The 14,801-nt window shown below is 43.7% G+C and overlaps 1 protein-coding gene across 1 annotated transcript in view; it reads right to left on the reverse strand.

Moving 5' to 3' along the window:
* Positions 1–14,801, reverse strand: part of vps50 (VPS50 EARP/GARPII complex subunit) — a 234,499-nt gene that overhangs the window by 154,907 nt on the left and 64,791 nt on the right. Inside the window, exon 6 of the mRNA XM_038797578.1 lies at positions 7,751–7,821. Within this exon, the coding sequence (XP_038653506.1) occupies positions 7,751–7,821 (71 nt within the window). The remainder of the gene's footprint in view (positions 1–7,750; positions 7,822–14,801) is intronic.

The raw sequence follows: 14,801 nt of genomic DNA on the forward strand, positions 1-14,801 counted from the left end.
AAATCCACCATCTATTCTCCTGGTGCAAAACGGTGATTGCCCCGTATCGGGGCCCACACTGAGGCCTTCACTTCCCCCCTATGCCGCCTCCACTGCCACCAAATTTTGAGGGACGCCACCACTACCGGACTCGTGGAGTACTTTGCCGGGGGGGGGAGGGGGGGCGTCACCAAAGCCTCCAGACTCGTACCCACACAGGACGCCACCTCCAATCTCTTCCATGCGTCACCCTCCCCCTCCGTCACCCACCTGCGAATCATTGCCACATTCGCACCCAGTAATATCCACACAGGCTGGGCAATGCCAAACCTCCTACCTCCCTTCTTCGCTCCAAGAGTACCCTCCTTACTCTCGGGGCCTTCCGCGCCCACACGAACCAGAGAATAGACTTATTCACCCATTTGAAAAAAGCCTTTGGGATCAATATGGGGAGGCACTGGAAAAGAAACAAAAACTTCGGGAGCACCGTCATCTTAATCGACTGGACCCTGCCCGCCAATGAGAGCGGCAGCGCGTCCCACCTCCTGAACTCTTCCTCCATCTGCTCCACCAGCCTTGAAAAGTTTAGCCTGTGCAGGGCCCCCCAGGTCCTAGCTATCTGGACCCCAAGATAGCTAAAGCTCCTCTCAGCCCTCTTCAACGGGAGCTCACCTATCTCCCTCTCCCGATCCCCCAGGTGCAGGACAAACAGCTCACTTTTCCCCACATTGAGCTTGTAACCCGAAAAGTCCCCAAACTCTTCAAGTATCTTCAACACCTCTGGCATCCCCTCAGCCGGATCCGCGACGTACAACAGCAGATCATCTGCGTACAACGACAGACGCTGTTCTCTTCCCCCCACCCCCCCCCCACCCCCCCACCCCCCACACAATCCCCCTCCAACTCTTCGAATCCCTCAGCGCCATGGCCAAGGGCTCAATCGCTAACGCGAAGAGCAGGGGAGACAAGGGGCCCCCCTGCCTCGTCCCCCTGGAAAGATAAAAGTCCTCCAACCTCCTCCCGTTCGTCACCACACTCGTCACCGGGGAGCTGTACAGCAACCTCACCCAGCTGATGAACCCCTCACCAAACCCAAACCTCCTCAACACTTCCCACAGGTAACTCCACTCCACCCTATCAAAAGCTTTCTCCACATCCATTGATGCTACTATTTCTGCCTCCCCAGCCGCTGGCGCCATCATCATAACATTAAGGAGCCGCCGTACGTTGGCATTCAGTTACCTCCCCTTTACAAATCCCGTTTGGTCCTCATGGATAACCGTCGGGACTACATCTTCCACCCTTCTGGACAGTACCTTTGCCAACAACTTTACATCCACATTAAGGAGCAAAATCGGCCTGTAAGACCCACACCGAAGAGGGTCTTTGTCCCACTGCAGGATCAAATAAATAATTGCCCTAGACATCGACGGGGGCAGAGCCCCCCACTCCCTTGCCTCATTCAGGGTCCTCACAAGCAGCAGGCCCAGCAGATCTGAAAACTTCTTGTAAAATTCCACCGGGAACCCGTCAGGTCCCGGCGCTTTCCCTGTCTGCATACTTCCCAGCGCCTCCATCAGTTCCTCCAGCTCGATTGAGGCCCCCAGACCCTCCACCCGCTCATCCCCTACTCTTGGGAGATCCAGCCTATCCAGAAAGCGGTCCAACCCTCCTGCCTCCCTAGGGGGCACCGCTCGGTACAGCCCCTCATAAAAGGATATGAACACCCCATTAATGTCCCTCCCACCCCGCACCAAGTTCCCTCCTGCATCTGTGACTGCCCCTATCTCTCTCGCTGCCTCCAGTTTCCGGAGCTGGTGGGCCAGCATCCGACTTGCCTTCTCCCCATACTCATACACCGCCCCCTGTGCCCTCCTCCATTGCGCCTCCACCTTCTGGGTGGTCAGTATATCAAACTCCGCTTGGAGAATGCGCCTCTTCCTCAAACGCCCCTCCTCCGGGGCATCCGCGTATCTCCTATCCACCCGTACCATTTCCTCCACCAGCCTCTCCCTCTCGGCCCTCTCCGCCTTCTCCCTGTGCGCCCGAATGGATATCAGCTCCCCTCTGACTACTGCCTTCAGCGCTTTCCAAACCACCCCAATTTGCACCTCCCCATTGGAGGCAGAAGGGGGAGTGCCGTAATGCTGATGGTGGGTTTTTGGGTGGTGGGTGGATCCCAATACTGGTGAAAGTGGGAGGAGGTGCGTCCAAATGCTGGTGAATGGGGGGTCCCAATGCTGGTGAATGGGGGTTGGGCAAAATTTGTTTTTACTTGCAGATCGGAGCGCCAGTGGAGCCAACTCGATCGATGGCGAAAACTACAGGCACGATTCAGCGGAAAGAATTCGAAGCCCGCTTCCGAGTGTGTTTGGTGGGGTGTTCCTCAGTAGCTGCAGTGCCGAGATTGGTCCAGCGATGATTCAACAACAGTCTGCCATTTTCTTTGGCCTCTGGGAGTTCCTCTCTGTCAAGGCTGCACTTGTACACTTAAGCATTTTATCAGCAGGGCCAGCTCCTCACAGATCAGGGCACCATTGTGGCTGGCCACTATGATCTCTACACCTCTCCCCTTAAAGCTCCCCTCCCCCTGCTTTCAGGACTCCCCCTTTTACCTCACAACCTTTAATTGAGCTCTCAACACCCCCCCCCCCCCTTCCGCTTGTGTGAAAGGGCCCCAAGGTTCAATCTCTAGCAGTGTTAATTGGCACCCAGAAACCTGTGTACTGCCTGCTTGGCACCCTGGCAGTCCCCCTGGCATTCTGGAAGTGCTACCCAGGCACGCTGAAAGGGCAAGGGTACCCTGTTGCCAGGAGGAGTGAAATGGTACTATCCTGCCCTGTCCCCGACCTCCCGCAGGGCCTTAATGACCATTGAGATGCCCAGAGGTGCCATCATATCTGGTCCATGCATATAGAAACCAGTGCTAATTGGCACACGGTTGCAGTCTGGTAGGCGCGGCCATTAACTGCCTGGCGAATATGGCAAAAGAGTGTTTAAATGAGCCAGATGGAGAAATACTTGCGATTGGCCCACCACCCAGCGCGGAGCCTGATTAGAGTCTCTCATGAGATTCACCTGTGGACGCAGCACAGTGGCTGAATCACACCCTGTGCCTCTAAATTCATTTTGCACAGAGCGCACTAAAACCTGGAGAGCAAACTGGAGCAGCTGGAGAGCTCCACAGCTGGTTTCTCATCTCAGCCAGCAGTCTGTGCAGGAAGGGGAGGATTTTGTCCAGTATGTGAGAGCAAATAAACTGCATCACAAATTAAATACAACAGCCCAACAAGCATGTTGGAGAATTCAAAAACAAATATTTTACATTATTCTAAATTCTTGAACTCAGCTGGGAGCTTGACACCATCCAGGACTAAGCAGTCCATTTAATTAGCACGTCATCCATAAACATTCACTCCCTCCACACTGACGCACTGCAGCAGCAGTGTGTAACAGCTACAAGATCCACTGCAACAACCCACCTTTGCTCCATCAACAGCACCTTCTAAAGCCGAATTTCTACCAAGAAGGACAAGGACATCAGAAACATGGGAACGCCAACTCCTGGAAATTCCCCTCCAAGCCACACACAATCCTGACTTAGAACTATATGACCATTCCTTCACTGTTGCTGGGTCAATATCCAAGAACTCCCTTCCTAACAGCACATTGACTGCAGCAGTTCAAGGCAGTGGCTCACCACCAACCTCTTACAGGAGATTAGGGATGGGCAATAAATCCAGTATTGAACAATGATGCCCACATCCCATTTAATATTTTTTTTTGAAGTTAATTTTGTGTCCCTTGTACAGTAAACAAAACTCCTCTGAGCAACTTAATGAATTCCATGCTTTAAAAAAATAAGATGCTTTTTTAATCTTACTACCAAAGTGAATAACCCCATTTCCCCACATTATACGCCATCTGATAACTTGTGGCCTAGTAACTTAACCAGTCTGCATCTTTTTGCAGCCTCTGTATTCTCCTCATACCTTGTGTTCCCTCCTAGCTTCATATCATCAGTTAACTCAGCCAAAGGAACAGGGTAATGTACCCAAGACTTTAACATAGCTTGTAAATAACTGGCTACCCAAGCACTAATCCACTAGTTACAGCCTGACAACTTGAAAATGCCCTGTTCATACCTATTCTCTGTTTCCTGTCTGCTAACCAATACTCAATCCAAGCTAAGATATTACCTCCAACTCGACTAGCCTTTATCCTGCATCTTAACCTATATCTGGCACCTTACTGAATGCCTTTTGGAAATCTAAGTGGTTTCTACTGGTTTCCTTTTCTTTACCCTACGTCCTCAAAAAACAAAAAATTGTGAAACACAATTTCCCTTTTGTAAAACTATGTTTTAATCATACTGTATATTTCAGAAGTTTTGTTAATATATTCCAGCACTTTCCCTACCTACTGATGTCAGGCTAACCTGTAGTTCCCAGCTCACTCTTTCCTTCCTTCTTGAATACCAATTTCCAACCTGTTGGGACCATTCTAAAATCTAGGGAATTTTGGAAAATCATAATTAGTACACCCTCTACCCTGTATTCACCTCTTTAGAACCTGAGGGTACGTGCCATTAGCTCCTGGGGATCTGTCAGATTCCAATCCTTTAAGCTTCTTCAATATTTGTTCTTTGTTGATATTAATTACCTTAATTCCCTGACTCTTATTAGCTCTTATTATGTAACTTGTGTCTTCTACTGTGGGGACAGGCACAAAATATTTGTTCAATGCATCCACCATTTTCTCAATCCCCATGAAAATTTCGCCTATCTCTGCTTCCAAAGGGAACAAAATTTATTTTAGCAATGCTCTTCCTTTATATATTGTTATGGGAGCGGCGTTTTCAGAAACCCAAAATGAATGTGGAGTTCAACAATCCACACTTTAATGTATTGTTGCTTTTGAAGCACACGGCTTGTTCTCCAGGTGTGGTAGTACAATTATGGACACGTGGGTTTTTAAACACACAACAATGTTTATTCCATGAATTCAACTTAACCTTCTCAAATAAACATTGGATCCCATAACACCCCTTACTTAAAATAATACAACACTAAATGTTCCTCAAAATGTTCCTTCAAACCTCCAAAAGACTTAACACCTTTAAACAGAAACACATCAGGTTAAAGACATTACTAATATGAGTTTAAATCACCCAAATGATTCAGAGATATTCTTTCCTGGCAAAGATCACAGCAGATCCAGCTTGCTGCAAACACACCCAAGCTCTTTTCTCAAAACTGGCTTTCTCCTTTTAAAATAGCTCACAGCAAACCAGCCAGGCACTTTTCAGCTGCTCTCTTCCAAACTGGCTTTCTCCTTTCAAAACAGCTCACAGCAAACCAGCCAGGCACTTTTCAGCTGCTTTCTCAAATTGAAACTAAAAACAGAAAAAGCAGAAGTGATCTCAGCTCAGCTCCTCCCTCTGACATCACTTCAGTAATACGAGCTGCTCCAGTTCTTAAAGGTACACTGCTTAAACATCCATTTCTTAAAGGTACTCTCACATGACAATATACTTGTAAAAGGTTGCTTAATCTGTTTTCATATTCCTGGCTCCTTTACTCTCATACTTCATGTTTTCTTTTATCAGTTTCTTGGTGTTCCATCCTGGTTTCCAAAATATTCCCATTCCACAGACTTACAAAAATTCTATGCAATATTAAAAGCCTCTTTTTAAAAATCTAATACCATCCTTAACATGTTTAGTAAACCAGGGATGGAATTTTCTTGCTGCGTTTTTGCTTTTGAATCAAATGCATTTTTGTTGAATATTTAGAATTTTTTCTTCAAATGGTTCCCACTCTATTTATTGCCATACCTTTTAGTCTATTTAGCTAATCAACCTCAGCCAGCTCCCCCACATATCCAAATAACTGGCTGTACTTTAGTTTAAGATTCTTGTTTGTGACTGGAGTATGTTGCATTCAAACTTAATATGGAATTCAAATGTATTATTATTGAATCCGCGGTCGGCAGAACACGTAGACAGAAGTAGAAATTACAGAACAAGGTTTATTTCAATACAATTACAATACTGCGCCATTCCCCGAAGGATCTCCTTCCTGAGCTGCAGATAGGCCGGAGTTTTTGTGCAACTGGGGCTCTCCTTGTAAAGGTGAAAACCTACTCCTTAAAGGGGAAGGCCTGCCCGTCTTAAAGGGAAAGTTCATATTCCGGGGTAGTCACGGGAAATCGTATAGTCCTGCTCCCCAAACCTCCATTGGGGTCTAACAATTATGATCAACATTTCTCAGTGGACCTGTTACTTGCAGGTTACTAATTAACCCTGCCACATTGCACAATACTTGATCGAAAATCATACGATCCCTAGTTAATTCCACAGTGTATTGTTCCAGGATTCCACAGTATATAGTTCACAAAAGCATTCTACAAACTACCTTCCAGACTATCTTTGCAAATTTGATTGGTCCAGGCTATATGAATTTTAAAGCCCTCCACAATTATTACATTTTCTTTGTTACAAACTCTAATTATTATTTCCTTACCGTTCTGTCCAACAGTATGACTATTTTTGTTAGCAGCCTATAAACTACTTGCACTGATTTTCTGACCTTTGCTGTTCCCAACTTCAGCCAATTAAGCAATTAAGTACAGAAGTGTTACCAAATCTTTATAAAACACTGGGTGGCCCTGAGTTGGAGTACGGTGTTCAATTCTGGGCACCATACTTGAGGAAGAACATTAAAGCTTTGCAGATGGTGCAGAAGAAATTTACTCAAATGCTACCAAGGCTGAAGGACTTCAGTTCATGGGAGAGAAGCCAGAGTTATCTCATTAAGGTAATGAAGGTTAAGAGTTATTATAGAGCAATTCAAAATTGTAAATAAGTTTTATAAAGTGGAGAAATTGTTTACACTTCAGAAAGCTCAATAATCAGAGGATAAAGATTTACGGCCATTGGCAAAAGAACCAGAGGTGACCTAGTTTTTTTTCAGCACGTTTGATCACCCTGCCTGAAAAAGAATGAAGGGCACAGATTCAAATGGTAGCATTCAAAGAAAAATTGGATAATACTTGAAATGAAAATATTTACAAGACTATGGGATTAATTGAATTAATCTATCAAAAGGTTAGTACAGACAATGGGCTGAATGACCTCCTCCTGTGCTCTATCATTGTCATGTTGTGTCATCTCAAATTGTTTCTTTTCAAAGCTCGAAAAGCTCCCGTTTCTCCAGTCATTTCTCGAAAAATGAAATGAAAATCGCTTATTGTCACGAGGAGGCTTCAATGAAGTTACTGTGAAAAGCCCCTAGTCGCCACATTCCGGCGCCTGTCCGGGGAGGCTGGTACGGCGCCTGTCCGGGGAGGCATAACTAAGACATGCAAAATTAGAGATATATTCTTTTCAGTACTTCCAGGACATGATGCCTCTCTCATTTCTCAGTATGCAGTGTGTAATCTGGATGGCAGACCACAACTTGTTTACTACTGTTTTTGTTTTCTACTGATTCTGTTGATTGTTGTTATGCATTTGTCAACCATTTTGAACCTGACGTCTACTTAAACAACTAGATCGATTTTTCAACTCCACCCTCTGCTTAGTGCACTTTCTTGTGTTCCATCACATAAAAGCTGCCCTTTGGCAAACAACCTTTACTTAGGCTTGTACCAGGCGATCAGTCAATACAAATAGTTTGTGAATACATGAGAAAATGCATTATTGAAAATACATTATAGAAGTATTATAGAATTCTAAGCAAACATTATTTTTCGAGAAATTAACTCTTACCTTCTGGCATTTGTACATATGACTGCTGCTAATTGAAGACTGGCCTGCAATGACGTGACTCTTTCAAGTTCCTACAAGCAATACATTAATATTAAAATTCAAATATTTTTAAAGCAGCATCATTGCCTTTTCTGTGATAACTTTGTTCATCAGTGAAGACATATACAGGGATGCTAACAAATAAAATATTAAGTAACTATATTCTCCCAATGTTTTGCATAATGTAAAAAGATTGTGCTCTAACCATCTCATGGCAGTCTTTCTGTACACGTGTTATCTTTTTATCCATATTACAGCAGCACGTTCGATCGGCTTCAAAGCTTAAAATGTATTCAATATTTACACAATGCCTTGAAATTAAGGTCTTCTAATATATTTTAGTGTGCTATTAAATAGCACACTAAGAAATGTCATACATAATCAGCATGCGAAGAATCTAAAGCTAAGCACAAGGTTTAAATACTCTCCAATCAATGGTGTTTCACTGTTATAAGATCCTATAATCCTAACGAATTACAATGCAGTGAATCGGTTAGAACTTTCACATAACTGCCACATGCTATAGTTTTACAGAAACAGAAATGCACAATCAGCTGTGTTATATTTAATAGAAAATATGGCTTTTCTTTTTTGCAGCAACACCATTTGAAAAGATTGTTTCCTAATATTGAAGCATACACTAATATTCACATCAGTTACAACTCATAAATCAGTGGTATTTGACAGACTAAAACGATCAGATTAATTTAATTCTAAAATCACAATTAACTATGTTTTTCAAGTGGAAGGCCTGTAAAGCAAAAAGAAACTTTGACAGGATGGAATATTAGAATTTCCTCTTGATTTGTTTGGGAAAAAATACAAAAACAAGTTTAAAACAAAAAAAAATCTAACAACACCTGCACAACATGGGCAGCACGGTAGCACAAGTGATTCACACTGTGGCTTCACAGCGCTAGAGTCCTAGGTTCAATTCCCTGCTGGGTCACTGCCTGTGAGGAGTCTGCACGTTCTCCCCATGGGTTTCCTCCGGGTGCTCCGTTTCCCCCCCCCCCCACAGTCCAAAGACGTGCAGGTTAGGTGAATTGGCCATGATAAATTGCCCTTAGTGACCAAAAAAGGTTAGGAGGGGTTATTGGGTTACGGGGATAGGGTGGAAGTGAGGGCTTGAGTGGGTCGGTGCAGACTCGATGGGCCAAATGGCCTCCTTCTGCACTGTATGTTCTATGTTCTAACTGTGAGGTATTCAAAATCTAGTCTATCCAATTCTGGAAAACATGTTATTTGTTCTTTGAATTAATTATCTATTTACGATATTTGAATTCTCAGTGACCAACTCAAATAATCACACAAGATTTTATGTTTTAAGACTGTGACTGTAACAAACAAACAGACTATAGTCAATTTTGATTTAACAGTATATAGTAACTAATATACTAATCAAAAGAAAAGACATTCCGAATATGCCCAAAAACCTTTTGTTCATATGCAATCTCCACAGTATTGTAATCTTTACAGTAGCCAGTCCAAAGTTATTCCCAAATTTCAACATGCTGTCTTCCCCCAGTTTTGTGTCGTCACCGCAGATATCCATCAAACATTTCTTCTCTTAGTCTTCTGAGAATCCCCAATCCAATATCCAGTAGCAAGATCCAATATGGCTACTCCCTATTTCGAGCACTCGAAAGTAAACCTTCCAATGTCTTTAAATCTCCATTTGTCCCATCTCTTCGACCAGAAAACATCTCTCATTGCATCCAGCCTGATGGCTAACAGAAAGCAGTCTTTTCTTCTGCTGTTATGGGCAAGTGTGAGGTTATGCAGTTTAGAAGGAGGAATTTAGGCATAGACTATTTCTAAATGGGGAAATGCTTCGGAAATCAGAAGCACAAAAGGACTTGGGAGTCCTTGTTCACGATTCTCTTAAAGTTAATCTGCAGGTTCAGTCGGCAGTTAAGAAGGCAAATGCAATGTTAATATTCATGTCAAGAGGGCTGGAATACAAGACCGGGGATGTACTTCTGAGGCTGTATAAGGCTCTCGTCTGACCCCATTTGGAGCATTGTGAGCAGTTTTTGGCCCCATATCTAAGGAAGGGTGTGCTTGCCTTGGAAAGGGTCCAGAGGAGGTTCACAAGAATGATCCCTGGAATGAAGAACTTGTCGTACGAGGAACGCTCGAGGACTCTGGGTCTGTATTCATTGGAGTTTAGAAGGATGAGGAGGGATCTTATCGAAACTTACAGGATACTGCGAGGCCTGGATAGAGTGGGCTTGGAGAGGATGTTTCTACTTGTGGGAAAAACTAGAACCAGAGAACACAATCTCAGACTAAAGGAACGATGCTTTAAAACAGATGAGGAGGAATTTCTTCAGCCAGAGGGTGGTGAATCTGTAGAACTCTTTGCCGCAGAAGGCTGTGGAGGTCAATTCATTGAGTGTCTTCAAGACAGAGATAGATAGGTTCATGATCAATAAGGGGATCAGGGATTATGGGGAAGTGGCAGGAGAATGGGGATGTGAAAATATCAGCCATGATTGAATGGCGGAGCAGACTCGGTGGGCCGAGTGGCCTAATTCTGCTCCTATGTCTTATGGTCTTATTCACAGCTGTTGCTGCTTTCTTGCCTCTCCCTTTCTCCTGGACACGGTCAGAGTTCAGGGTCTCCGAGTTAATACATTTGGCAGCAGGTGTTAAAAAATATTGGCACTTGCTTTAATTTGGTTGGACCTGGGCAATCAACATGACAGCCAGATCACACAGCTTATTGCTGGGTGGAACAACTGTGAGAGTCCTTTTGTTTATTTCCTTCGTTCCATTTGTTTTATTTTTGGTCCCTGGACCCATAAAAGCAATGTTCCTTTAAGCAGAAGAGTGCTTACCTTGGTATTGTGTTCCGAGGCTTTGCATTTTGGAGAGGAGAAATAAGACTCGTTGGTGCTATGTGAATCTTAGGAACTGGATTTGGAGGATGTCAGTTTGATTGGCTAACTAGCAACCAGCGAGTTGGCCAGGTATGTGCTCTGCCTGACAACAATTAGTGATTGGTTCCTGCCAGGTGGATTTTTCAGACAGAACCTATCAGAAGCCAATAGACCCTCATGGGAAGAGGAACTGTTTATTCTCCTTCTCTCTGCTTCTGGTTGCCTGCTGACTCCGTGAGTGAAGACATACAAGCTGAAGGAAAAGAAAGTGCCCAACTGAAGGCAACCTTGAGAAAGAAACTAACTAGAAGACATCCATCTGCATCAAAGATCCCTATTCTTTGATTTCATCACATTTTCTTTACTTCTCAACTACTCTAGAGAGCGGAGCTGGAAAAGGTGGGGTGGTTGAGGTTGGGAAGCAGATATTAGATAGCCCATTGGTTTTTTTGCCTATTTAATTATAACTACTATTAATAATAAATGATTACTCATGTTCAAATTTCATTAGCCTGGTGAGTGTGGTCAATTTAACTCAACCAAAGCCACGGGTATCAACATAAAATAAAATTTCACTGGTGTTGTGACTTTAGGTCAAGTGGAGCTGGAATTGACCACGCATTAGCCCAGTGTGTCATAACACTATGAAGAGGCCTAATGCCCCTTTCCGGTACTCCATTTTACCTTGAATGAAAGGGTACCGTTTAAAACAAAACCATCTTATAAAACCTCACATTTGTAGCAGCTAGAATAAGTTTAATATTCCTTTAGTTTCTATTGAAAATTCAATATATTTACCTGAGTAAATTAAAACTTACAATGTGATATTCTTTACATGCTGATAATCCTGAACATGTATTACCAGAGTGAATACAATATTTACTAGATTGCCAAACCAAATCATCCAAGTGAAAGGAAGTCATGATCAAACTGTGAAGTGATCTTCACTGTATCTGGAGTACTGCATTCAATTCTTGCTGCAAAGAATCAGGTCCGACATTCAAACACTGAAAGCTGTGCAAAGAAAGGCCAGAAGACTCAGCTGCACTATAAATAGTCAGAATTATAAGCAAAAGAGAGATTTGCGATCGTTAGCCTTGGAAAAACTTACAAGAGATAATCTCAGAACTATACGAGATTGCTCACAATGGAAAAGATAAATGCAGCATGTTATTTAAAAGTAACTTGCAGACGTGGGACATCAACAGGGTGTAAAAAAGCTGGCCTCTTCCCGACATAAAATGGAACATTGAGTTGCATGCAGGGAAAATTGGACAATGTCAGAGAGGCAAGCAGGTTGCAGAACCTCTCTGTCGATTCTGTCTGTGAAGAAACCAGACAGCATAGAAACTAGCAAGCTGCGCATATTAATTGAGCGATTCCCGGTGATTCCCGGGCACAATGGACACAATTAAGAATAACAAAGGCCAAGCTAGACTCTTCGGCGCCAGCAGGAGTCCCGGACAATAAGATACAAACAGCCCCAAGAACTGCCCAGTGATCGAGGAACAGCCCCGTTATTGGGGAAATTCAAATCAATCGATTGGGAAGAGACCCAATCGATTGCAAGTTTATAGAGGGTCTGCCCAGATGGGCGCGAAACCCAAAACAGTATAAGACAGAGACCCCGACCCCAGCTCGCTCTCTTAGCCAGCCCTCCCAGCAGAACACCTTTGCAGCAGCTCTCCAGGAACTTGGACGTGAGGAGAGGCCTGGCCAATTGCTACACTGACAAGTAAGTGTCAAACAACTTATGCTACGAGAGTAGGCACTCCTGACCCCTTTAGTCCACACCAACTGGAAGCCTGCGGATCCAGTACAGAGCAAGAGGCCATTGTTCCCTGATCCGGCAGTTCCCTTATTCCAGATAAGTATTGGCCTAGTAGTGGTAGGAACAGTTTAGGTTCAGTATTATATGCATGAGTAGCAAATAACTGTGTAATAATAAACGTGTCTTGTTTGAACTTACTAACTGGTGTATTGAGTCATTGGTCTGAACTTGAACCTCGTGGCGGTATCATAAGGATACCTGGCGACTCTAGAGCTAAGGAATAAAACAGAGCCAATTGAGTGTAAAGCGCACTCACCCAGAACGAGCAACAATACGCTCTCTATTTCTTAAAAACTAGTGGTGTAAAATACTCAGTTCCACATTGCAATACTAAACCCTGGAATTCTATTCCAGGGTTGATGCTCCAGCCAAAGTCAGTAGATTTGGTACACATTTGTAGAAACATAATTTAATGCTGTATGCAAAGCATTTAATCCTACAGAATGCTAGATTAATGAAAAACAATATCCATTTACATAGCACCTTTATCGCAGTAAAACGTCCCAAGGCATGTCATAGGAGCATTATCAAACAAAATGACGCCCAAATGAATTTAGAACAGTACAGCACAGAACAGGCCCTTCGGCCCTCGATGTTGTGCCGAGCAATGATCACCCTACTCAAACTCACGTATCCACCCTATACCCGTAACCCAACAACTCCCCCTTAACCTTACTTTTTAGGACACTACGGGCAATTTAGCATGGCCAATCCACCTAACCCGCACCTCTTTGGACTGTGGGAGGAAACCGGAGCACCCGGAGGAAACCCACGCACACACGGGGAGGACGTGCAGACTCCACACAGACAGTGACCCAGCCGGGAATCGAACCTGGGACCCTGGAGCTGTGAAGCATTGATGCTAACCACTATGCTACCGTGCTGCCCCAAAATAAAGAGATATTAGGACAGATGACTAAAATACACCTCTTGACCAATCTTTTGAAGTGCAACATACAGAAGGTAGGATATGTACATGGAGCCTTGCATGCCACATAGCAGTTATAGTCAACATTACTATTCATCTCACACTATAGATATTGGGATCAGTGCCATGAATTCGGCATTGTTTTTTGGTGCTAACAGCTATTTTACCTTTAAATTGGTGACCATGGCAGATGAGCACGCTTATGAGATGAGCCATGCTGGAATGCAATTTTAATGAAGCCTTTGGCTGGGAGCATCTGTTGGATGTATGCAAAATAGACAGTTTGTGGCATCAATCAGTGCCCACGCTGATTTGGCAATAGCTCACCTCACACAGCTAAATATGCTTTGCAGAGGAAGACATATCTGTGAACGAAGGAAAGCAAAATAGAAAGGAGAGGTGAAGGGAGGGATTTCCAGAAGTTTGGGACTGAGACAGCTAAAGGAGCAGTGACCAATATGCAGCAATTGAAATTGGGGATGCTCAAATAGATAAGTGCAAGCATTTTGGAGGAGTATTATTTTGGGGCTGGAGGTGATTACAGAGATTTGGAAGGGCGAGACCATGGAGGGATTTGAAAACAAGGATGCAAATTTGCAAATCAAGATGTTGCTTAACCTGAAGTCAATTTAAATTAGCATGCACAGGGCGATCAGTGAATGGATGAGAGTTAAGACATTATGTCAATAGGACATGAAAGAAATCCAAACCGTGTACATTAGACTTTATTCTTGTCCTATTTTAAAATTGCACTTTCTGCTGAACCCAACAAAGTGACTGCGGCAAGTTACATGACCACAGGATTGGCTCTTTGTTCTGGAAGCTTCAAAGCAGGAGTTACAAGAATAAAAGAATCCTCCTATCATCATTGTGGAATCTCACCCCCAATTTTATGAACATTAGAATCACAAAACCAGAGTACTCTCAGATTGAAACTCGTTATTCCCGCAGAGATGTTAACAGATCCATCTCACACCTGGGACTGCCTAGGTCAATCCCAATAGCAGATCATTGAGTGAACGGACATAATTTGCATATTGATAAGCATACTCCTGTAGTGGAGTCAGAGGGTCTGCCCAGACAATGGCTTCACGACACAGATCCTCAACATGATGGGAATCTCTTCCTAAAGCTAATGGTTGGGATATAATCATTCTTGAAACTAAAGAAAGGCCCAACATGAGATAAACATGTCTTTGAAATCCTTGTGGAGAAAGGTCATGTGACTCAAGTGGCCATTTGAAATCCCTACATTCCTTTGAAACCTCAAAGCGCAGTCTGCTGAATTACCAACTAATCAAATAGCAGTACTCCCAGCTGACCAAGCAGCTGGTCACTGTGTCTCAACTTCTCAAAGCCAGTTTGATT

The sequence above is a fragment of the Scyliorhinus canicula genome, chromosome 5 (genome assembly GCF_902713615.1).
Source record: "Scyliorhinus canicula chromosome 5, sScyCan1.1, whole genome shotgun sequence".
Classification (NCBI taxonomy): Eukaryota; Metazoa; Chordata; class Chondrichthyes; order Carcharhiniformes; family Scyliorhinidae; genus Scyliorhinus; species Scyliorhinus canicula.